General features: G+C 32.8%; 2 protein-coding genes and 2 long non-coding RNA genes across 5 annotated transcripts; 2 read left to right on the top strand and 2 right to left on the bottom strand.

Annotated features, from left to right (window-relative positions):
- Nucleotides 1-4,129: 4,129 nt before the first annotated feature.
- LOC124420461 lies at nt 4,130-5,708 on the top strand. The gene is made up of 2 exons (XR_006941223.1): nt 4,130-5,410; nt 5,477-5,708. It is a non-coding gene; the product is annotated as an uncharacterized LOC124420461 (long non-coding RNA).
- A 2,588-nt stretch (nt 5,709-8,296) lies between these two features.
- Nucleotides 8,297-14,160, bottom strand: LOC111676885 (helicase POLQ-like). Its single transcript, XM_023437889.2, has 8 exons — nt 13,164-14,160; nt 12,552-13,004; nt 12,289-12,494; nt 12,072-12,217; nt 11,355-11,811; nt 10,405-11,280; nt 8,543-8,677; nt 8,297-8,476 (listed from the first exon to the last, which is right to left on the bottom strand). The coding sequence occupies exons 1-8, from the start codon at nt 14,101-14,103 to the stop codon at nt 8,399-8,401; spliced, it is 3,291 nt and encodes a 1,096-aa protein (XP_023293657.2). The 5' UTR covers nt 14,104-14,160; the 3' UTR covers nt 8,297-8,398.
- LOC111676883 lies at nt 14,161-23,011 on the top strand. Its single transcript, XM_023437887.2, has 11 exons — nt 14,161-14,291; nt 14,532-14,829; nt 15,300-18,862; nt 19,585-19,724; nt 19,793-19,912; nt 19,977-20,635; nt 20,701-20,921; nt 21,728-21,872; nt 21,928-22,367; nt 22,454-22,643; nt 22,727-23,011. Exons 2-11 carry the CDS (start codon nt 14,632-14,634, stop codon nt 22,859-22,861), a joined length of 5,811 nt encoding a protein of 1,936 aa, XP_023293655.2. The 5' UTR covers nt 14,161-14,291; nt 14,532-14,631; the 3' UTR covers nt 22,862-23,011.
- Nucleotides 20,044-26,022, bottom strand: LOC124420462. Of its 2 annotated transcripts, XR_006941225.1 has the most exons (4): nt 25,885-25,989; nt 20,501-20,569; nt 20,258-20,443; nt 20,044-20,183 (listed from the first exon to the last, which is right to left on the bottom strand). It is a non-coding gene; the product is annotated as an uncharacterized LOC124420462 (long non-coding RNA). The 2 variants fall into 2 exon arrangements; XR_006941224.1 differs by lacking the exon at nt 20,501-20,569 and having other exon boundaries at nt 20,258-20,471; nt 25,885-26,022.

Below are 26,022 nucleotides of genomic sequence, written 5' to 3'. Positions count from 1 at the left end.
TCTGTCATATTTTCATTATTATTCGAGTTATCTTAACTTCAAGCTTAATGTTGCCTGCACAAGTACAAGAGATTTTTACATAATATAAAAAAGGACTTTAATATGAAACGGTCTACACTAGGAAATTAAGACATATAAATTTGTCACAGAATAAAAACAAAATTGAGTTTAAATTTGAAAAAAAATGGAGATATTGTGTCCTAAGAACTGAAAGGTCATATCTGAGATGTTATAAAAGCGGAAAGACCACCTTAATTGTAAAATTCATAACGTATTCTGAAAGACCAATCTGTCGACTTCAAGATAACTTCTATCCTCTGTCATATCATTATCCATTCTTGAGTTATCCTAACTTTAAACTTAATGTTGTCTTTATTTTAGGACAAACATTTCATTGGACGATAACTATGCATGTTTAAGAGATTTTTATATAATTTAAAAAGGACTGCAGTGTGAAAAGGATATAACAAATTTAGACATATAAGTTTGTCATAGAATAAAGGCAAAATGAAGTTAAAATAAAAAAAAACATTTTGGAGATATCGTCTCCTAAGAACTGAAAGCGACCTTATAAAGTCGTAAAGACGACCTTAATTATAAAATGTTCAAGATAACCTCTAACCTCTCTGTCATATCTTCATCCTTCCTTGAGTTATCTTAGCTTAAAGCTTAATGTTGCCTTTTTTAGAGCAAAACTGGTCTTTCAACAAAGATACACCACTTATATCCGATAGAAAACTCTCATGTATGGGCCGGAGCTTCAAGAGGGCGAAGGTGACAGAAGAGTCTACAACTTTATTGATTTACTGAAGCACCGTCGCAACGTGGGATGTATTTCACTGTTCTATCGATACTATAATGGAATATGTTCCTTTAAAATTACGGAACATGTTCCCGATACCCGTATATTTTTATGCAACACACGACTCTCATCAAGAACACACCCATTTGTCGTCGATTGGCCAGTGGACATTGCATTATAGGAAAAATTCATTATTCAGTTCATGTGTTGAACAAACTTCCTTCAGAAGTATTCCCCGAAACTATCCATGTGAAAAGCTCAATAAGATCGCTCAAGGACACTCTGAGTTACAGAGGGGCAAAGTATGACATTTTTGCACAATACACTATGTTTTTTTAATTTTCACTGGAAACAAGTAAAACAGTATAGTGGGGCGTGGCCGACCATATGATACCCTAAACCAGTTATTAGTATATCTATTATATGTATTATTTTTATTTTTAATAATAAAGAAGCTATTTTGAATTTTGCCTTAATTTCGATATATTTTTGATGAAAACCGGATTTTCCGGTTTTTATTAATATTGTTTCTAGAGTAGCGAAGCAGACTGGGTATAGCTAGTTATTAATAAACGCTTACTCTGGCAACTCTCATACATACTTGGTGTAGAGAAAAAATTAACTGCATCTTACAGCGAATGTCAAAATGTTAGTGGTTTTGGAAATATTAAAAAAAGATTTGAATTTAACTAATTTACAAAGAACTAAAAAGTACCAAAATGTCTTATAGGTTCTTATTCACTCCGGGCCCAAACTGCAATATGTTCAATATTAAATAAAATGCAAAAAGTACCTTTTTAAAGAAGTTCCAAAAAGTGCCCTTTTATAGGTTCTCATTTACTCCGGGCTCAACATACTTAATTTCATATTTCTAGGTTCAATATTATAGAAAATTACAAAAAAATGCCTTTTGAAAAACGAAAAAATACCAGAAAAAATCTTTTCTAACCATCCCTGCTTAAATTCGCGCACACAATTTTCCATCACTTTCCATCTAGGAAACTTTTTTGGGAAACTTTTGTTGAAAAACTTTTGATATTTTGTGTGAGAGAAAGTGATGGTTGATATTTGTTTCTCTTTCTCTCACACACAAAAATCTAGAGTTTCTCAAAAAAAGTTTCCCCGTGTGAACCAGGTCTTATTCTTCTCATTCGTACAAAAACAAATCAATGCAATTTACACGTAGTTTCGAAAACAAAAGTTTCCTTGTGTGGACCAGGTCTAACACACAGCTTCATAGGGTTCTAAAAATCGACTTTCGAAAAATCTCACAATCCACTTTTTGTCCAAAAAAGTCGAAGTCGACTATTTTGTTCCAAAAAAAGTTTATAACTCGACTATCGTCTGTGTAAAAAGTCGAAAAGTCGACTTTGGAAATAAAAGTCAAAAAGTCGAAAATAGTCGTAAAGTCAGAAATAATCAAAAAGTCAAAAATAGTCAAACAGTGGAAAATTTTTGAAAATCAAAAAAAAAAGGCGGAAAAAGTCGAAAATCATCGACAAGTCTGATCTGAAATGGTCGAAAAGTCGAAAATATCTGTTATTGTCGAAAGGTCGGAAAGAGTCGAAAATAGTCGAATATAGTCGAAAAAAGTCAGAAAGTCGAAAAAAAGACGAAAATAGTCGAAAAGTCAGAAAAAGTCGAAAATAGTCGGAAAAATTCAAAAATAATCAAAAAGTCAAAAATAGTCAAACAGTGGAAAATTTTTGAAAATCGAAAAAAAGTGAGAAAAAATCGAAAATCATCGACAAGTCTAATCTGAAATGGTCGAAAAGTCGAAATAGTCAAAAAGTCTGTTATTGTCAAAAGGGCGAAAAGAGTCGGAAAAAGTCGAAAATAGTCGATTATAGTCGAAAAAAGTCAAAAAGTCGGAAAGTCGAAAAGAGTCAAATAGTCGACTATTTACAAAATACTTAAAGTCTAAAAGTAGACTTTTAACTAACTGAAAAAAGTCGAAAAATAGACTTTGCATAAAATGCAAAAAGTCGAAAATTCGACTTTTCGTTTCAACTACAGCTTCATACCTAACGTCTTGTTCTTGCTCGATTGTCAGATCTTACAACGTTGGCAGAACTGACAATGAAATATTGTTAGCAATAGGTAAATTGTCAATTCAGAGGGTTGTAAGTAAATAAAAAATTGTCATTTTACACTGTTGTCAGATTGATTTTTTCCCCCCGGGAGCATGTTACCTTGGCGAAGACCTCCGCCTTGGTGTTATTGCAATCCCGGGGTATAAAGAGGGCCCAATACCTCCAATCTGACCGGGATTGAAAAATTGGTGTCTCAGTCTACTGCTTGGCTTAGTCCTTGCATAGATTGCCAGAGGTCTGACCAGAGCACCGCATAATCTGGTACTACGGGTGGCCAGTTGCCCGCAGGACTATGTCCTGGCTGGTCAGTTGGTTGAGGTTCCTTCGGGATCCACGTAGTGGCTGTTGGTTGAACCCAAATTCGCGGGAAGAGAATAAGTGGCGGTTAAAAGACTGATGCATGATAATAGTCAATATTTCGGGATAAGGTTCGGTGCTGTTGCCGAAAATCAACAGATACCCCACAGAGGAGTGACTGTGGGACTAAGCGTTGGAAATGGGTTGGAGTCAATTGTATAAGATACAGAATGAATGTAAAGGTCCACCCGTATATCTAAATGAATGTGTCGTATGTTTTTCTCTATGAATGTGTCGAATAAATGAGATGTGTGCTGGGTTGAATGATGATGGATGAAAGATATCATATACAAGAGATACCGATTAAGTTTCCTTCCTTGTCCACATATGTTCATAGTTTACTCTGTTCATATTCGACTTGCCACAGCGTGTCACTGTGAGTAAGAACGATGTCTACGGCTTATTGATGGATCGTGCTTCGGTCCACCGGTTACGTCGCTAGGTGCTGTTGCCGAATCAACAGAGCCAAAGTAGTGCGGTTGTCTTACAACGTGACTACTTTGGCAAGAGATTAGATAGCTCGAGTACTCCAGCAAAGTACTTGCGCATGGTACCGGTCATAGCCAATGTGCAAAAATTGCCACCTGCGTCTTCATTGAAGACAAAGGGGCGATGGTAGACCGTTCTCAAGTCTACCCAGTGGATGAAAAAGACCACCGTGAGATAAGGCCGACACGGCAGGTGCTCACGTTAAAACTATCGACAGTCTGTTGTCAGATTGTTGTATGGCAAAAGGAAATATCTATCTAACAATGTTTCAATTTCCAGAGGTTATCTCGAATTTTTGCTTATATCTCTTTAATTTTTTTGAAATTCTTGAAATAATGTCTGATAGAATTATTGAAGATTTAAATCCCAATAATATTTGGGAGTCTTCAGAAAATTGATTTCGACAGACTAACAGACGGAAGGACGGACGGACGGACGAACAGATGGACATGGCTTAATCTACTCCGCTACTTTTTAGAGTCGAAAAATTATATTGTGGAAGTTACAAACGTAATGATAAACTTATATATCTAACGAAGGGTACAGTTTAATAAGGTGAAAGTAGTGTTAACTAACATTTATCTTTTCGTATTTGCACATTATCATATTCTAACTGATAAAAATTTAGATTTTCACCACAAAATAAGGACGTTTCTATTATTTTTACCACCACTGTAAATACATTTTTAATCACTAAAGATTTTTTTTGCATGTATGTATGTATGTATATATATATATTTTTTTTAAAGTTTAATACATTCATAAACTACAGAGATAAGAACACAAAATTGCAAGCAAAAATAACTCCAAGATAAATAAAATAAATTTAAATTGAAAAATTATTTTTTCTTTTCGTATTTGCACATTCTGGGAGGCGTTTCTACGGCAGAAGGTAGAGTTTTTATTCTCTGGACTTTATACAATATTGACTTAAACACCTCTATAAGTCTTCTTAGATCAGTAAAACAAAAATATATCAACAGATTTTGGGTGATCTTGAGTCAAGACATACGTTTAACTTTCAACGATGGAACAATATCTTACAAACATCGATTTGCTGACACATATTTGTAAATATTTAAACTACGAATAACAACATATTTTATCACAAGTTTCTAGTGAATTGAGAAATATTATAGTGAATTACGTGTGGAAAATCTAATTTAAAGAAACTCAAATAATTTTAAATGAAGACGATATAAATCGTTTAACATTTGTAGTGTCGAATACAACACAAACATTTATAAAACATATAACACTTTATAATGTTTATAATAACTATATTAAACATGATATATGGCGTCGAAATAGTAGTTTTCTTAAAAGTAAAAACACAAAAACATTTTTAAATTTAAATGCAAATAATATAAAAAAAAATTGCAACTGCTAGTGCATCAAGATCGTCATGATAAATTTGGAATTATTAGGTATGACTTGCCATTTGGGCAAAAATTTACAAATCTTAGCGAACTAAGTTGTTGGAAATTGAAATTGGAAAATAGCGACTTACAACAAATAGCTGAGAATTGTTTGAAATTGGAAACATTGATCTTTGCAAATTGCTACCATCTAAATGATAGACCTTTGAAAATTGGAATTGATATTGATATTAAAATTCTAAAATTTCCCAAACGAATTAAAAGTATAAATATTTGCGGTATTATTAAAGGTAAATTATAAACTATTAATTTATATTGTTATGTTATTTAGTATTTGTAAATATTTTTTTTTTCAGATTGTAACTCTATTCGAAATAAATGCGTGGAAACTAGAAAACAAATAAACGATATTTGCCAATTCTATATAAAACAGTATTGGCAATCATATTTTATACTTGAAATGTAAAATGTCTTTGAGAAAGACTTTTAATGGCGTATTAGAAATATGTACAGTGAATCAATTAAGTAATTTGCCTATGTAAAATTTTATAAATTTTAAGAAAAAACTGAACAATTATTTAAGTAAAATTTTAACGGGGGTTTTTTTGTATGGTCAAATTAGACGCTATAATTATAAAGTTCATGAGGCTAGTATAGAACCCAGTTTTGCAGCTTTTTGTCGAGATACGAGTATATTAAATATAATTATAAACTTAGGCTTGGCAGGTTCAGTTATATGAGGGCTAGGTGAAATAATGGACCGATTATAACTATTTTCAATAGGCTTCGTCTATGGTACAATAAAAGATTATGTGCCAAATATCATTGAATTATCTCCAAAGTTGCGACCTGCAGTTTAGTTAAAATGTTAACAAGCTCTATTCGGGGATTCAGTTCATTGAATTCACCAAAATTGCGATCTGCAGTTTGATTACAAGGTTTACAAGCCCTATTCGGGTTTCAGTTGTATGGGGCCTAGGTGAAATAATGGACCGATGTAAAACCATTTTCATCAGGCTTCGTTTACAGTATCATAGAATATCATGTGCCAAATTTCATTGAAATATCTCCAAAATTGCGACCCATAATTTGATTGCAAACTTTAAAAGCCCTATTGGAGGGGGGGTTCAGTTGTATGGGGGCTAGGTGAAATAATGAACCGATCTTCACCATTTTCAATAGGGTTCGTCCCTGGGATAATAAAAGATCATGTATCAAATTTCATTGGTATACTTTAAGGTATAGGACCAATATTATTGTGCGTTACAAACATCAGCACAAACCCAATATACCCTCCCCACTAAAGTGGTGTAGGGTATAAAAATATTATAATACAAAATGTTTTTAGCATTTTATAAATTTTCATCAAAACCGGTGGACCGAAGTATGGATTCATCAAAAAAAGCCGAAGACATTGTTCTTATTCACAAGGACACACTGTGGTAATTCTGATATGAACAGAGTATATTGTGAACGTATCTGGAAAAGGAAGGAAAATTCAATGGTATCATTATCCATTATCATTCAACCCAGAACACATCTATCTCATTCATACGACACGTTCATAAGAGAAAAACATACGACACATTCATTAGGTAGACGGGTGGGTTAAGGCCCGCCGCCAAACCTCACAATATATAATTAATACCAACTCATTTCCAACGCTAAGTCCCACAGCCACTCCTCTGTGGGGTATCTGTTGTTTTCGGCAACAGCATCGAACTTATCCCGAAATATTGACCGTAACCAATTTTTTAGTCCCGACCAGACTAGAGGTATTGGCCACCTCTCTATACCACCAAGCCGGAGGCTTAACCAATGTAACATGCCCCCGGGGGGTGTCTGTATGTTGAAATCAATTTTCAGAAGACCCCAGGTATCTGCGAGATCCGAACTTTCAATAGTTCAATTGGAAATACGATCGAATAGAACGCTATAGAGTCTAGTCTATATTCTAGTCTTTAGTCTAGTCTATAGTCTAGTATATAGTCTAGTCTATAGTCTAGTCTATAGTCTAGTATATAGTCTAGTCTATAGTCTAGTCTATAGTCTAGTCTATAGCCTAGTCTATAGTCTAGCCTATAGTCTAGTCTATAGTCTAGTCTATAGTCTAGTCTATAGTCTAGTCTATAGTCTAGTCTATAGTCTAGTCTATAGTCTAGTCTATAGTCTAGTCTATAGTCTAGTCTATAGTCTAGTCTATAGTCTAGTCTATAGTCTAGTCTATAATCTAGTCTATAGTCTAGTCTATAATCTAGTCTATAGTCTAGTCTATAGTCTAGTCTATAGTCTAGTCTATAGTCTAGTCTATAGTCTAGTATATAGTCTAGTCTATAGTCTAGTCTATAGTCTAGTCTATAGTCTAGTCTATAGTCTAGTCTATAGTCTAGTCTATAGTCTTGTCTATAGTCTTGTCTATAGTCTTGTCTATAGTCTAGTCTATTTCGTCAAATTTGACGAATATATTCATCAAATATGATTGGTCAATCGTGTCTAATATTTATATCATCCATGATTAAAAAACAACAAAAAAGTGAGCAACTGAAATATATGTTTTACTCTCGATAGAACTCATAAGTGCGAGGGAGATGCAACATCACTTTTTACATATTGCCCTTAAGAAAGTGATGGGAGCTTTGTTCTACGCAATGATGGGTACATTCTCAGTAGTGTCAGTCAATTGACTGATAAAATGACAGTCAATGTTCTTATAGGTATATACTGAACAGTACTATTGCACTTACGCGAATGTTGCCAATATTATCAATCAACTAAAGTTGTAGCATTTAACAGCAGAAGTAAGAATTTGTTCTCACACTGAAAGTTACAAATATTTTGCCAATCATCATAAAACAAAACAAATTAAAGCTGAATAAAATATTGAATTGAATATGAAAAATCTTGTCTCCCTAAAGAGTACTATTTTTGTTGGTCTCTATCTCAAAATTTAAATTTTCTATTAAAATAAAGTTTAAACCTTTATTTTAAGATTATTAGATTTTCAGACAAATTAAATAGAATAATTCTCGAAAAATTGAAAAATTATTTAAGAATCTCCATGATATCAGTGATCTTTAAAAGATCGAATTGGATGAAGTGATATCATATATCTAATAGCAATATAAGAATCTATACCGACACAAAAATTTAAAAAGCAAATAAAAAAATAAACAATGTAAATGTAATTAAATTTAATCCATAAATTACAACAAAAGAAAATGTAACATATTTTAAAGAATAAAAAAAAACAAAATTATTATTATTAACATTAACATGGTTTAAGTTTCTGGTCTTAAACAGACTTTAATGGCCTCTGTCTCCTCTTCTAAATGATCTAGTTTTTTCATTAGAATTATCTGTAAAGAAAAAATATTAATATTCAAAAAAAACATATCATTGTTCTATTGTAAATTGTTAATTACCTTGGCGGCCGATATTATTTCTTTGGCTATTTTCATTGGCATATGTTCAACAGATTTTACCAAATCTATGGGTCGTATTTTGGCAATATCCTCTACGGTTTTAAAACCAGCTGCATACAACTGTTTGGCGCGATTCTAAAAGTGTAGCATAATTATTGTTTCCCTTTGTTTTACTTTTTCATAGAACTAGTTTTTTAATATTTTTCTTTTTTTAGTCCCGGTTTTACCTTCTTTGTTCCTTGATATTTAAAGTCACATTTATCATATGATTTTGTACTTAAGTCTTGATTGTAGTAACAGTCTGTTTATTTTTTTATATCCATTTCCAAATGTCTAGTTTTTTCACTAATTTCCTTTATTAGATCCACAATTTTTAATATTTTCACTTTTACACTACAAATTAATTACTTTTTTTACTTGGTTCAAATTTCTCGATAAATATGGCCATTTCTATTATGATTACTATAGGAATTATTTAAGAAAATCGAAATTTTGAAATATGTAGTACTTATAACAAAAATAGTACCTTTTTGACTTTTGAAGTACAAAACTAATTTTACGCTAGGTCGTGGACTGACCATTGACTAGACTCTGGAATACACTACAAAAAAGACTATAGACTAGAGTATAGACTATGTTATAGACTAGACTATAGACTAGGTTATAGACTAGAGAAAAGACTACACTATGGACTAGACAATAGACCAGGCTATTGAATTGATTATAGACTAAAATATAGACTAGACTATGGACTAGACTATAGACTAGACTATAGACTAGACTATGTACTAGACTATAGACTAGGCTATAGACTAGACTATAGACTCTAGACTAGACTATAGACTAGACTATACCCTAGACTATAGACCAGACTATAGACTAGACTACAGACTAGACTATAGACTAGACTATAGACTAGACTATACCCTAGACTATAGACCAGACTATAGACTAGACTACAGACTAGACTATACTATAGACTAGACTATAGACTAGACTATAGACTAGACTATAGACTAGACTATAGACTAGACTATAGACTAGACTATAGACTAGACTATAGACTAGACTATAGACTAGACTATAGACTAGACTATAGACTAGACTATAGACTAGACTATAGACTAGACTATAGACTAGACTATAGACTAGACTATAGACTGGACTATAGACTGGACTATAGACTGGACTATAGACTAGACTATGGACTAGACTAGAGTATAGACTTGATTTTATACTAGACTATAGAATAGGCTATAGACTTGACTATGGACTAAGCTGTTGACTAGACCATAGACTATACACTAGGCCATAGACGAGACTATAGACTAAGCAATTGACTAGACCATAGATTAGACTACCAAAGACTAGATTATATACTAGCTTATAGACTAGATTTTAGACTATACTTGAGACCATACTATCGACTAGAGTATAGACTAGACTGTAGACTATACTTGAACCTACACTATAGACTAGTGACTAGTCTACATATAGGCAGATCATGGACTAGACTATGGATTTGATTATAAAACGATCTATAGATTTGTATGTGGACTATTTATTAGAACTTAGTGAGTTAGAAAAATAACGGAAAATGTCTTCTGGGTACCGATATGTTTCGATAATCTATAACTATAGACTAGAATATGGACTATAAAGGTTAGAAAAAATACATAAGATGTCGTGAGGATACAGCTATTTGTTTCGATATAAAAAAGTACTGAAAAAGTTCAAAAGTCTTCATCTCTCTCTATATAGAACACTTTTAAATCCTTCGGTATTTATATAATATTTTCAATAAGCTCCCTTCTCTATATTCATCGATATCATATTACTTGTAATTCAAATTTAATACTCACAATTTTCACAGCCGGCAACTCCAGCAACGGTTCCAATTCCAAGGTACCACAACGATCCATTTTTCTGCTAATACGTTCAAAAAGTGGCTTAAAACACCAGAATTCTTCAATTTGTTCACACAAACGTACTATGGCACTGGCGGCCGCCGTCGCTTGACTCATAAGATTTTGCAATTGTCCGCGTTCGATATTATATTTTGCCGATACTAACGGCAAAGGTTCAACATTTATAAGATCCATTAGTATTAGAACTTTATATAAACGATTTAGTTTTAATTCCATAGGACCCTGTATGGACATATTTTTAACAATTTTAGCCGCATGTGCCTCGGTAAAACCCATTTGTTTAAAAAGAGTGTGTGTGGCTTCGTCCAATTTTTCGTAGGCTCGAAATAGTATGGCAGCATCGGCTGGAAACAATTCATCGCCCACAGCATTTGAATTGAAAGAGACCACCAAGTATAGTAGATGACCATAGTTAGTGAGTATCAATTGTTTTTGTGCTGAAGCCAATTCATTGTGGATGGCATAGGCTCGACGATAATCTATGCCAGCCTTAAAGGCCGCTTTTCCAATGGTGGTCAATTTAAAACGTGTATTGCTATGTAATTTAATGGTACGCTCCGGTATTGCACTGTTTGTTTTATTTTGTAGATCTTGTGTTATTAAAATATCGGAAACATCTTTTTTGGTATCGTTATTGGACATCTGCAAGACTTTATTTTTAAACATTTCACGTAAAATTTCCTTGACCATTGTCTCTACAGATATGCCAAGCTGTGTTGATTGTACAGCCAGCAGAGTGCCTCGCACTAGACGATGTAAGTCGGCACGGCATGATGCCAAACCCAAACCAATTGCACTAAGAATCAGGGCCTTGAAAATGTGTGAAAATAATAATAAAAAAATATTTATTTAATAACACATATGAACTCTTAACTTGTACCCACCTGTAAACCCACTCTACCCTGATGGTCTAACGAACTAATTGCCTTGTCCATGGGTGAAAATAACATCTCGCCAACACGAACATTATCACGACTCGAACTTATCAAAATACTCTCGCCCGCCTCACCCATACCAGCACGTCCAGCGCGACCAATCATTTGCTTATACTTGCATAATGTCATAAACTCTGCACCCACATATGGGGCTCGTATAATAACTCGCTTGGCTGGCAAATTGACACCCGCCGCCAATGTAGATGTACAACATATAACACTCAAAACACCAAAACGATAGGCAGTCTCAATAAATTTACGTTCATCGGTAGTGAGACCCGAATGATGATAGGCCACTCCATAGGGTATGGTACGCGCTAGGACTGGACTCAAAATGCCACAAACTTTGTCGAGGGCATCCATTAGATCGTTTTTTTCACTCTTACGATATTCTAAGAATTTGGATCTAAAAAGAATATAGATATACGGAGATGGTAGTATCTATCTATCTATCTATCTATCTATCTATCTATCTATCTATCTATCTTTCTATTTATCTATTTATCTATTTATCTATTTATCTATCTATCTATCTATCTATCTATCTATCTATCTATCTATCTATCTATCTATCTATCTATCTATCTATCTATCTATTTATCTATCTATCTATCTATCTATCTATCTATCTATCTATCTATTTATCTAGTAACTAGTTTTACTTACTTCGGCAATACACGACTTAATAAAACAGCAACATTTTCACAATTTTTACGCGACGAACAAAATATTAAACAACCATTTTTGGGAGCACACTCCGCTACCAAACCAGCCAAATGATCCGGATCTGATTTTTGTACAGCTTCACTATACTGTTTGGAAAACAAAACAAGAAATCAATTAAATTCATGTAAATTCTAATGAAAAGTATTAATAAACTCACATTAAAATTAACACTACGACTATAAACAAAAATTTCTTCTAAAGTTTTTCCTTGTAAATTTATTTCTAATATATCACGACCACATTTAATGTATTCCTTAAGTTCTACGGGACGAAAGCCTCGTGTATAAACATCAGCTTTTAAGAATTCAGATATTTCCGAAAGATTACCAATGGTGGCACTCATGCCCACAATTTGGATTTTTGCTGTTAAGAAGAAATTTTAATAAGTTAGTTAAAACTTAAATTTCAATTAAAACTTACCATTCAAATACATAATTTTTGTTAGTAATGCCTCCAAATAGGCACCTCTACCCTTTTCACCAATCAAATGCAATTCATCTACCACCACTAAACCAAGTTCATTGGCACGTTGTGCATCGATTAAACTATCCAGTAAAACAGCTCCCTTTTCAATGGAGGCAATATAAATACTTTTGCGTTTTTTTCGAGGCACTGGTGGACATTTACCCTTGCCGGCTGTATATTCATCAACTATGAAATCTAAAGCAATGGCAAAAGGTGACATGGCACTGACCTTTTCTTGTACTATTGACACATAGGGCAATATAAAGAGAACATTTTTTTCACGACATATAACCTCACGCAACATTAGGATTTCAGCTACCAATGTTTTACCACCACTTGTGGGTAAAGCGTAGATTAGATTTTTACGTTGCCGTATGGCTGGAAGATTAAGGCATTCATCTTGCCACTCTGTGAAATAAAACCATGAAATTACAATGAAAGAAAGCGAATTGATGGAAAATTAGTTAATTTACTAAGAAAGCCTTGGACGATTCATAAAACTACAAACTGAACTAGAACTGAAGAACTGAAAGATTTGATATGAAAAACATTCTCACTAGTACTCACCATATAAACTCTGTATACCCTTGTGATCAAATATCATTTTCTTAACTTTATCCGGTAGACCGTAAAAATCTCCCTTACAGGGATAATCCTCAATAACTTCATGTTCGAACATTTGAGTATCCCAATTTATATTCGACAATTGATGCAACTCAGTACGATTTACTTCAGCTACATAAGTTTGTTGCAATGGATGCATGGTACGATTTTGAATCTCTTCGCGTGTCTCGTACTGTGTACCCTGTATACAACTATTTATGGGTAATTTATAAATCTTTTGTGTTTCATTAGCAGCAGGAAACTTAAAGGCCACATCATTTAGAAATTTTTGTGTACATTGATCCACCTCATTAAGTGGAAAGTCTTCTTCGAATAAATCTTCAATGACGTCTTGTGTTTTACTTACAACTGAAGTTTTATTACTTTGTGTAGGTGTTATTTCTTCGTTTCTGGAAATTTTATCACTTTCCGGAGGAACTATTTCTTCTAAATTTATTTCCGAAAACAAAGTATCATCTCCAGCTATATCGGTATTAGGTAAAATTTGTATCATAGGTGTACCACCTACATTTTCACCACCACTACTCAAGGAGTCATTGTCGAGAACAATGTCGGTAAATAAACTATCATCGGAATGATCATCATAGAATTTGTGACTGTTGACCGTCCCATTTGTGGGATTTCTCTCATTATGTGATTCTAAAAGTTTATCCAACTTTGAATCAGTAAAAAAACTATCTTCTGTCTCTGGCCATAGTATACTTTCACTGGGTTCCAGCAAAGATTTATTGTTGCTGCTTAGATTAGTCGCACATTTTTGTTTTTTATTTACATGTTGTTCATTTCCAATATTCCAATCTCTCGTACGCACGTTTTTAGACATTAATATCAATATATTATCACTATTTAAAATATAAAACAAATATTTACTACAATCTATCATAAAATAATTTTAACAAAAGTTTTGCATTTTTAGCGCCAAAAATGTAAACACATGCAGCTGTTTGCGGTTTTTTACTAAAGTTACCAGATTGTATCTATAGTTACCATATCTCTTTGTTTAATAACGTATATTGGGAAATATTTTTGTTGTTAAAGTTAATATTGAAATTCTGCAGAAACTTACCAAAGGTAAAATTATAAATTTATATAAAAAAGTAAAATATTACTGTACTTTAAAAATATCATTATATTAATATAAATAACGGCTAAAAGTTGTAATTAAGAAACATAAAAAATCAATATGGCATTACTAACAACAAAAGTTCTTCTTCTCGTTTATGTCATTCAACGGCAAATGAAATTTATTCAATCACAAAAAAATGTAAACAAATGCAATTGAATAAACTGTGAAATTTGATACTCTTTTAGAACCAAAAAATATACAAATTTTATGCTTAATAAGAAAATGCCAGTGAGTTTAAGCATATAAACAAGTATTTCATTGATTTGTTAATCTTAATGATAAACGATGGAAGAAAGACGATATTCCTCTTGGATGTTAGAAAGAATTGCAATTGGTGATACAGTACGTTTGCGTTTGGGCTCTAGTACAATTGGGCGCCATTCATCTAGTGTCATAAGAATACTTGATTCAACATATGTGTCACGATTCCATGCGGTCATTGAAGTTTCTAAAGATAACAGAAGTGTCTCACTTAAGGATGTGGTAAGTAGGAATATGCTGCACTACGTACATTAAGAGTCCAAAACATTTTGGTCTTACTTTGTTAATGAATGCCTAAAACCAAGTGGTGTTAGATTTTAACGTAAAATTTTTGGCTTAGTGTAAAGAAAATGATATCAAACTTCTGCCATTAAAGATAGATAGTTACATAGATAGATAGATAGATAGATAGATAGATAGATAGATAGATAGATAGATAGATAGATAGATAGATAGATAGATAGATAGATAGATAGATAGATAGATAGATAGATAGATAGATAGATAGATAGATAGATAGTTAGTTAGTTAGTTAGATAGTTAGATAAATAGATAGATAGATAGATATATAGATAGATAGATAGATAGATAGATAGATAGATAGATAGATAGATAGATAGATAGATAGATAGAAATTTATCTTTATAAAAGATATATTAATTTTTATTGTTTTTATTAATCCTTTTCCACAGTCTAGTAATGGCATTTTTGTCAACGACGTTAAATACGAAAAAGTAACAGTTCAACTGAATAATGGTGATCTCATTGGTATCGGCGTAACCACTAGTGAATATGACAATGCCTTAGATGTTCTAAAGCTGCCAATATATGAATTGAAATACGCACCCATAAGGCCAATAAGAATACCAAATGCAAATAGGCCAAATGGCTCAGTGCCTACAGCTAAGCCAGTTCCATCAACATCCAAGTCGCCACCTCCTCTGCCGGGTGAGAGTACTGACAAGAAATATGCAGAAGATCAAAGACAAATAGAAATTGATAACAATTCTAAAGAAGAAGATATGAAACCATGTTGCAGTAAAAATATCAAAGTAGAGAAACTAACCGTAAGTGAAGAGATTTTTGAAATCAGTGATGATGATGATCGTGATGTGGTAGAGAAACCTAAAGAACAAAAAATGGATATTATTACCCAAACAAATCCAAATGAGTCTGACAAAATGAGCAGTATTAAACAACAGGATTTACCCTATAAGATAGATATATTAAAAGAAATCTCTAACACCAATGAAATAAAACAAAATGAAACAGGGAAAAGAACACCTCCGGATGTAACAACATTAAGAAAAGAAAAGGTATCAGAGCGAAAATCCCCTGACAAACAACAGGAAATGTATAAGGATTTGACAAAACAAATAGAAATGATTATTAAAAATGAATCTAACGATGACAAGGACTATATAAATCCCTCGCAAAAAACTCAAGAAAAAACTTCAAATGAAGTAATAAATAATAATGTCAATGATGCTAAAGAAACTTTAACGGACAAAGTCCTTAAAAGTAATGATCAACATGAAGAGAAAACACAAAATAACGAGAAATCTGCACCTGCGGCAACTGAAAACAATAAAGAAAGAAAAGAGACTTTATTGCATGTTCCAATTATATCGAATTTAAAAAAGGAACGTATACGTTCGGTCTCGGCCGATATAGAGAATATATTTGGAGATATAGACGGCCATGATGTATTACAAGAGAAAATTAAAGAAATAAGTCCTTTAATTTACAAAGAAATTCATGTAACCAAAAATTTAAAACCAATTAATGGAGATGGCCAACATAAAATGCTGACTAATGGTGATTTAGTAGTATTAACCGATGACGAAGATTTGGAGGTGGAAGAATTAGGTACAATTGTTCCCAATGTAGCGGAAAGCAAAGATCAAGAAGAGAAGAAATCGAATACTACTTTTGAAACGGCCAAAAGTCCTAATGTTTTTGATAGTTCATTGGATAACTCAAAAGAGGAAGATGAGGGAGACAAGAATGCTGAAAACATTATTAAACCCATTGATAATATAGATTTGGAAGAATATACCAAATATGCACCAAACAGTGATGACGAAGACATAGAAGATCTAATGTTTTCCCAAGTACTCATTAACGATATGAAAGCAGAACTGCAAGATGATCTAGATAACGAAGACAATTTACCTTTACCCAATGCAATGGGTGATAATGCTGTCGCAACTAACAACGATGCTGGCGCAATATTGGCCATCAAACAAGAGCCAGGTTTAGAAGTGTTCTCTGCCGTTCCCAAAGAACTAGAAAATTCCTGCTGGATTATAAGCGATGACGAAGATTACGACGAAGAATTGGAAACAAAAGTAAACGATTGGTCGAATAAAATATTCTCACAGAGTTTTAGTCTTATGTCACAAAACATGTCACAAGTCTATGACATAGATGAAATAGACAATAATGCTGAAGAAGATTATAATGATGATGCCAATGACGATATAAGTCTGTTAGAAGACGATATTGAAGGCATAGCAAATATGTACAACAACACGACTATTGATAACGAAGAGGCTGAAGTGGATTTAAAACTTAAAACTCTCAATGATGAATTGAAAAAAGCTAAAGAGCAGGCTTTTGAAGCTTTAAAGCAGAAAAACGAAGAAGACATTGCCGAAAAGCTGCCAAAAACTGATGATAATATAGAAAAGAAACAAGATATTAAATTAAAAAAAGATGAGAAAGACAAAGACATCTTAGAAAGTAATAAAGAAAAAAGTCCTGATAGAGAAATTACAGATGGTAACAATTTAACCGAATCCCCTTTAATACGCATAAGACGTTTAAGTAAAACAAATCCTGTTATACAATCTCCTTCCTCTTCGGAAGATGAGTTTGAATTAGAATCGAATAAACTAAACAATAATACAATAAAAATATCTGAGACTGAGAAACCAGTAGTAAGACTGCCTCCGCCAGTAATAGAAGCACCATCACTACCTAAACACAAAGGAAAACTTAGAGGAGTTTCAGCTGAAGTGCCTAAGAAACCGTTGCCAAATTCTAAATATAGCTCAGTTCAAAAAGCCATGTCTTCGATAAAAGAAAAAATACATCAGGAACGCTTGACCAATGATTTGAAAAGGAAGTGGCTTGAAAAACCCAGTGTTGCTAAGAGGCGTGATAAGGAGCATAAAAAGTTTATTAAGGAATGTCGCAAGGACAAACTCAAAGAATTGGCCGAACGCAAAAAGAGTCCATCCAAAGTAAACCAAAAACGTAAACTAAGCACAGAAGATCATGAACACAAAGCAAAAGTAGCTAAAGTCAAGGTAACCACTCATAACAGAGGAGCTTTTCTAGTAAACAATGATCCAACACCGCCGCCACCAGCTCATGGTCACAAACCCGAGCCAATTAATCAATTTAAAATACCCAAAGTTCCAAAGAAAACTGAAGAACCCAAAAAGCCTCAAACAGTGGAGAGTAATAAACATAATTCTCTTACTCGATCACTTAGTGTTGATGGTTTTGAGACATTTTCACAACAACTAGCTATGCCTGATATCCTGTTGTTCAAACGTCAAAACTCGGATTCTAAAAAATGTGATAAGCCACCAGTTGCAAGTAATAAAACTCATAATCCACCACCACCTAGAAGGCACTCAACAAATGAGCCACCCAAACGTCCACCGCAAACGAATGACAATCGCAGAGCTACTCCACCATCTCTTACTAGTCCCATTTGTAAAGAAGCAATAGCTGCTCGAGCCGTTAGGACAACAAATAAAATAACATTTGCCTCAATGGAAAAGAACATAGTGGAAAGTGAGGAAAATAAACGTAAATTATGTGCATTAAGTTCAAACAACACCTCAGCTACGAACACTGCTATCGCCACCACTTCCACAACATCATTGCCACCAAACAACAGCGTTACACAGCCTTCAAATTTGAAAAAGTCGCCAGCATCGTGTCATAAAAAGAAAACTGTACGTTTTAATGATACACCCGTTATACACTATATTGAACGAATTACGGGCGCCTGTAAGAAAATCAATAACAAAGATATTATGCCCATGACCACATATAAAGATCGTCGCCATTTAATTAGAACCGTCTATCCAATTATCGATCATACGGATACTATTATTTCGAAAATTCTCAGCTGGAGTAATGAATGGTTGATAAAACGTAATGCTGCTGCTGATGCTGCCGGAGATGTTATTTATCCCATGCCAACACATTTCACATCATTTGAACAGTATAAAAGGTAAGTTATTAACTAGAATATATCTACATAGAATATAGACTACAACATAGACTAGACTATAGATTAGAACATAGAATAGACTTTAAAGTATACTGTAGACTAGATTATAGGCTAGACTAGACTATAGACTAGACTATAGACTAGACTATAGACTAGACTATAGACTAGACTATAGACTAGACTAGACTATAGACTATAGACTAGACTACACTATAGACTAGACTATAGACTAGACTATAGACTAGACTATAGACTAGACTATAGACTAGACTATAGACTAGACTAAAGACTAGACTATAGACTAGACTATAGACTAGACTATAGACTGGACTATAGACTAAACTATAGACAATAGACTGGACTACAGACTAGAATATTGACTAGACTATAGGCTAGACTATAGACTAGACTATAGACTAGACTATGGACTATAGACTATAGACTAGACTATAGACTATAGACTAGACTATATACTATATACTACACTATAGACTAAACTATAGACTAGACTATAGATTATATACTAGGCGAAACTTTAGACCAGACTACAGACTAGACTGCAGCGTATACTACACACTAGACTGCAGCGTAGATTATATACTAGACTGAAGCGTGGACTATGAACTTTTCTATAGATTTGGAATACATAAAAACAGTTGTTTTCTTTTATTCGTCCGACATTTTATTTATATATTTCTTTTCAAATTCCAACTCATTTTTAGCATAATATTTCCTCTCATGAAACTCGAATTTGTAAGCACACTTGAACGTGAATATAATTTTACACAAAAGGTTAAAAACTTCAAAGTATCCCTCGAGTATGCCACCCATAATAGTGATCGTATAATGTTGGTAACAAAACGTAAATATATCAAACAAAGTCTATCATATAATTTCAGTATTAAACTAAATATTAATTTAAATTTCTAGTATTAAATACTCAAAATAAAGAGCTAAACGATAGTAGTCTCTATGATTTGGTTCTTCTGGAACCGGACCAAAAAGGACCACAGATATTTGCATATGTTGTAGCTAATCGTAAAGGGGCTGGTAAGTGCCGGATTGCTGCAGTATGTACATTTAAGTTTTGCTTATTAAAACAATTTTCGTTTAGGTACCTTTATAACGATAGTCTACGAGATTATAGCAAAAAATTTCACTTTAGAATATTTCAAAGCTATTAAAGAATTTCATGTACGTCCTGTTATGGATAAAGTACGTGTACATTTTGGTGCATTTAACGCCGTCTATCAATTGCAGTCAACTCCGCTTTTTCAGAAACTTGTAAATCCCTTGGAATTACTAAAATGTAGACCACCACCTAAAAAGAAAGTACAATATCGTGGTTTTGATCAGTTAAATGACAAACAACGACAAGTTTTGCTAAACACCTACATGAAAATTATTGATGAAACTACACCGAATGTAACCTTAATACAAGGCCCTCCCGGTACGGGTAAAAGTTGTGTTATCACCAATCTTGCTCTACAAACACTATACGGCGAAGAGGTACGTTATTTGGATAAGAAAATCTTAATATGTGCCCAAAGTAATGCCGCCGTAGATGTTATAGCTGGAAAACTATATGACATTAGTATGAGAATGCGTCCTGAAAAGAGATTTCGTTTAATACGTTACGGCATGCTAAATAAAATGCATCCAAGTGTTATGCCCATAGCTTTGCAGAAAGTTGTCGAACATGATCAGCTGAAAAAATTGCAGGCCAAAAATAAAAATATACAATTGGAAAATAAGGAAAATCTTAAAAATCAAGTAAGAGTTTAAAAGAAAACATTTTTTTTAATATATTCAGTCTATTTTTATTCAAATATTTTCAGATATTACAATTTGAGGCTCAAGTAGCTGAAATGTCTATGCGTAATATTAAGGGTACTGTAGAGGAGGATGTTTTAATAGAGAAAAAACGTCAATTGCAGTTAATGCGTAATATTTTAAATGAAAGTATGCGACCAGAAGATGAACGGAGTTTATTCACCTGGTATTTGAGTAATGCAAATATTGTGTGTGCCACTCTGTCTAGTTGTGTTAACTTATCGCAGTGAGTTTTTGTTTTTTGTTATTGTAAGGAGAACTTTTATGGAAAAGTTTATAAAAGATGAGTGTTTGATGAGAGAATTTTTTACACATAGACTAGACTATAGACTAGATTATAGACTAGACTATAGACTAGACTATAGACTAGACTATAGACTAGACTATAAACTAGACTATAGACTAGACTATAGACCAGACTATAGACTAGACTATAGACTAGACTATAGACTAGACTATAGACTAGACTATAGACTAGACTATAGACTAGACTATAGACTAGACTATAGACTAGACTATAGGCTAGACTATAGACTAGGCTATAGACTAGACTATAGGCTAGACTTTAGACTAGACTTTAGACTAGACTATAGACTGGACTATAAACTATAGACTAGATTATAGACTAGACTATAGAGTAGACTACAGACTAGACTATAGACTATACTTTAGACTAGACTATAGACTAGACTAAAGACTATACTATAGACATGACTATAGACTAGACTATAGACTAGACTATAGATTAGACTATAGACTAGACTATAGACTAGACTATAGACTAGACTATAGACTAAACTATAGACTAGACTATAGACTAGACTTTAGACTAAATAGACTATAGAATAGGCTATAGGCTAGACTATAGAATGAAAACTTTTGTATAAAAAAGTCGTTGTTGAAAGAGATTTCTGTTCAGCAATCTTTGATGAATGATTTTTCACCATAGACAGACGTTAATGAAAGAATTTTCAACAGAATACTTTGATGAATGGATGAGCAATAAAATTAAATTTTATAAATATCTTTTAGATTCATAAATTTCTTTGATATTTGTATAATTGATGAAGCAACACAATGCACTGAACCTTGGACACTTTTGCCTTTGAAATTTGGCATTAATTCATTAGTGTTGGTGGGCGATACGCAACAGTTACCAGCTACGGTATTATCCAAGGTAAGATTTATAAATAAATGCAAACTGCGTTTCTAAATTCTCTCGAACTTTTTAGAAAGCCAATGAATTAGGCCTAGGTACATCAATGTTTACACGCATTCAACAATGTCTGGATAATATACCCAGCGCGAGTGCAAAGGTTGCTAATCAGCCCGTAACAACACCCAATAACATAATTTGTAGTTTACAAACACAATATCGTATGCATCCGGAAATTTGCCGTTGGCCAAATCAATATTTCTATCGAAATGAATTGATAAATGGAAAATCAACAATAGATTTTACGAAAACACCACTTGTACCATTTAGCATTTTAAATTTAGCCTATACACAGCATAACTCTTCCAGCAATGGTAAAATTACTAATAATTTAGAAGCGGAATTTGTAGCTAAACTATTAAAGGCTCTAGATGGTTTTATACCAAATAAATACAATAGTTATGGTGTTATAACACCATATGCTCATCATCGTGCCACTTTAGAATCATCTATAAGGTAAGTTTTTAAACACTATTATAAATCAATCATAGTTCTTTTTAAGGAATCTTGTATAATTTTATATATTTTTTGATCGATTGCAGAGCTTTAGGTTTAACGAACATAATGGTGAATACCATTGATTCGTATCAGGGTTTGGAAAAAGATGTTATTGTTATATCAAATGCCCGTACACATGGCATTGGTTTTCTCTCTAATCCTCAACGTTTAAATGTGGCCTTAACACGCTCCAAAAAATGTCTTATTTTATGTGGAAGTTTTAAAAATCTAGAGGTAATTCTTGTTTTTTTTTTCTTTTCTTTTAATCTAATCAATAAAAATTTTTATTTATTAAATATTCGATTTTTTTATAATAGACTGTACCTGCTTGGCGTTGTCTTTTGGAAAGTGCCCGTGAACGTAAGTTGTATCATGAAATCAGTGCAAATTGTATAGCGGATATACAAACAAATGTTATTGATAAAATTAAGTTAAAAAATCAAAATAATTGATTTTATAATGAAAGTTTTTCAATTCTATACATACGTTTCCTAAGTCTAGTATACAATTCAAAATTTTGCTTTTTAATACTTATGGTTTAAAGTATTTTCTTCCAATTTTAGTTTTTTTTTGTTAAGATTGAACTATTTTGTTTAGTTTATTTTTATACATACATATATTATTACATTAAGATTTTTGTGATAATATTAAAATCATAAGAAATGAATTTTTATTATTTTTTGTTTGTTTTAAATTTCGGAATGATTCAAACATTTTATACTTTAAGTATTCGGTTATTTCTTTTTAAATTTCTTAAAAATCCAAATTGAAAAATAACAAAAATTTTTCGATAAATTATGATTTTAGTTTATTAATTTTAAGATTTATATTCACGATTTTAAGCATTTAAAATAGGTGTAAAAATATGTTTTCTAAAAAAGATTCTGAAAATTATATCGATTAAAAAAATAAAACACTAAATTTAAATTAAAAATTTGTACTTTTAAAATGCTTATGGTCGTGAAAAAGTTTAATTTTTGTTTTAAAGTATTTTTGCTATTTTTTTAATAAAACTATTAAAACCAACAAAAATTCTGCAATAATTTTAGATGGAGGTCAAGTTTAAAAACTTTGCTACCACTTCATGATTTGTCCATATAAACTGGACAAAGACAATTGAAAAAACAAGTAATATTTCTATATTCGGCTGTGCCGAATCTTATATACCCTTCACCAATTATGTTTTAAAAAACAGTATTTATTTATTTTGTATATCTGCACACATGTCACACCTAACATACACACAAACAAATATAAACTGTAGCAGAAAGAAATATTAACCGTTGTACTGTAATATCACCGTCAAACTGTATTACCACCCTCAAAGAAATATCAGCTGTATTACCAACATATTACTGCTTTAACTCCTTGTTCTTGTTATACCCACTTACCTTCGTGAGAACAGAACAGCGTGCAAACATACAAAAAAAACACAGCTGAATAAAACCAAATACATCTACACACGCACATGAACATCTTTATCCAATTCACAGTGTTGTTGTTGCTTTTTTAACAAAGCTGAAAAAAATGTGGCTTTTTTGATGAAATTTTCAGAGGTTGTTTCGGATTTTTGCTTATATCTCCGTTATTTATAGACCGATTTTCCTGATTTTAAATAGCGATCTTCTCGAAAGCATTTCTAACTGAATTATTGAAGATTCGGATCTCGCCAATATCTGGAGACCTCTAAAAACTGATTTCAACAGACATACAGACGGACATGGCTTAATCGACTCCGCTATCTATAAGGATCCAGAATATATATACTTTATAGGGTCAGAAAATTATATTACATATAGAAATTACATATAGAAATTCACCTTCTCACGAAGGTGAAGGGTATAATAAATCTTTTAGTAGTGTTGATGGTGAACAGGCTTGAATAAATACTAGACTATACTATAGCATGGTCTACAGACAAGACTATAACTAGACTAGTCTTTAGACTAGGTTAGGTTGACAGAAGGATGTATACTACAAACATCAAATCCAAAGAAATACACCTAGGCCACCATCTTGCCTGTTGTGTGCACCTAATCATGAAAAAAAGGAACTGAATGAATTATTCTTCAGTGTTTAGAAACTCAGTTTCCTGAACGTAATTCCTAAGAATCTTCCAATCAGTGTTAGTCAGGAATGTTATTTCCGGAATAACATCACTTCCCAGATACTTGGATCTAACTTCAACGAATGCCTGGCAGTGGCAAACAAAGTGCTTCAGAGATTCACTGTCCTCTCCACATGCTCTACATACGTCTGAATCCACACGTCCAATTTTGCATAAATGCGCTCGTAATCCTGTGTGTCCACTCAGAAATTCAGACTTGCTCATTTTAAGAAGATTTTTCGTCTTGCTTTCATCAGGGTCACCCCATAGGATTTTCGTGGTTCTACCCACATTTTCATTATTCCAAGAGGTCTTATGGGATTCTCTCACCCATATTTTTAGTTTTGCTTTTGTTGCGTCGAATGGTTTTGCGTTTGTCAGGTTAACTGCCTTGAGCTCCCTTCCCTTTAAAGCTATTACATTTTCCCTTTCGTTGCCGACTACTCACGAGTGGCCTGGTACCCATATGATGTGAACCTTACCTGTGGAAGAGTATTCAGTTAAAGTTTTCTTACAATCCAAGACGATCTTAGATTTAGTTCTATCTCCTGATATTTATTATAATCCAATTTACGCATTCCGTTATTGCTCGTACTTCTGCCTGGAAGCTTGTGTTATGATTTGGTAAACGGTGGTATTTTTCTTCTTCCGGGTCTTCAATATAGAACCCCAGGTCCACTTTATCCCCTAATTAAGAGCCATTCGTTTAACAACGAATTCCTACTGTTGTTTGCTCTAATGTTCCGCTTGACCAAGATATTCTATATTCAAAGTTTGCTACATATGGCTCTTTACTAGACAAAAGACAACAGTATAGACTGTATTATAGAATAGAATATAGACTAGACAAGAGACTACACTAGATATTAGACTAGATTGTTGACTAAACTATATACTAGACTGTAGACTAGACTTTAGATAACTTTGTAGATGAAAACTGTACTATAGACTAATCTATATACAGCAGTAAAAAGAACTTCCAAACTACATTCCCCGACAGTCGGTTCTACGTACCGGAATGACCCGAAAATTTTCGGCCAAGGGCTGACAACCTCAGCAACAACTACAACAACAACAACTTTCAAAGAAGCGAAAAAGAAGTAGAATTTTCTTCATGGTAGTACTGGAAAAGACCTGAAGAAGTGGTGATTTTAACAAAGACTTGTCATAGGAGGCATCTGATTCCAAATTCACTACATGTGAAGGCATTCTTAGGAAGTAATTTCGATGTTCTTTTTTAAGAAGTTATTAGGAAGTAAATTTGTTGTATTATAGAATACAAATAATCAAGACTTAAATAATACTAACATAAACAATCTACAAAATAAAATGGGTTTAATTAAAAAAATTTCGGTACAAAAAATATACCTTAAATTTTTATACAAAATTGAATTCTTTTCGCTTGTTTGGAAGTCAACAAACAACACTTTTACAGAAGCTAAACAAATTATTCTTTTGGAATTACTTCGTTGTATTTGAGATGGGTATGTATGTACATAATATTAC

Source organism: Lucilia cuprina, chromosome 5 (genome assembly GCF_022045245.1).
Source record: "Lucilia cuprina isolate Lc7/37 chromosome 5, ASM2204524v1, whole genome shotgun sequence".
Taxonomy (NCBI): Eukaryota; Metazoa; Arthropoda; class Insecta; order Diptera; family Calliphoridae; genus Lucilia; species Lucilia cuprina.
The sequence above is the reverse complement of the archived record's forward strand: the minus strand, read 5'-3'. Positions and strand labels throughout refer to the sequence as shown.

What these genes read in the sequence shown, in the direction of transcription:
- LOC111676885 (XM_023437889.2), bottom strand. Translation starts at nt 14,103, where the DNA reads ATGATAGATTGTAGTAAATATTTGTTTTATATTTTAAATAGTGATAAT. An exon ending in GGGTATACAGAGTTTATATG is followed by an intron (nt 13,005 to 13,163) that starts GTGAGTACTAGT and finishes TTTATTTCACAG; the next exon opens with AGTGGCAAGATGAATGCCTT. An exon ending in AAATAATATCGGCCGCCAAG is followed by an intron (nt 8,477 to 8,542) that starts GTAATTAACAAT and finishes TTTTCTTTACAG; the next exon opens with ATAATTCTAATGAAAAAACT.
- LOC111676883 (XM_023437887.2), top strand. Translation starts at nt 14,632, where the DNA reads ATGGAAGAAAGACGATATTCCTCTTGGATGTTAGAAAGAATTGCAATT. An exon ending in GTGTCTCACTTAAGGATGTG is followed by an intron (nt 14,830 to 15,299) that starts GTAAGTAGGAAT and finishes CCTTTTCCACAG; the next exon opens with TCTAGTAATGGCATTTTTGT. An exon ending in AGCTAATCGTAAAGGGGCTG is followed by an intron (nt 19,913 to 19,976) that starts GTAAGTGCCGGA and finishes ATTTTCGTTTAG; the next exon opens with GTACCTTTATAACGATAGTC.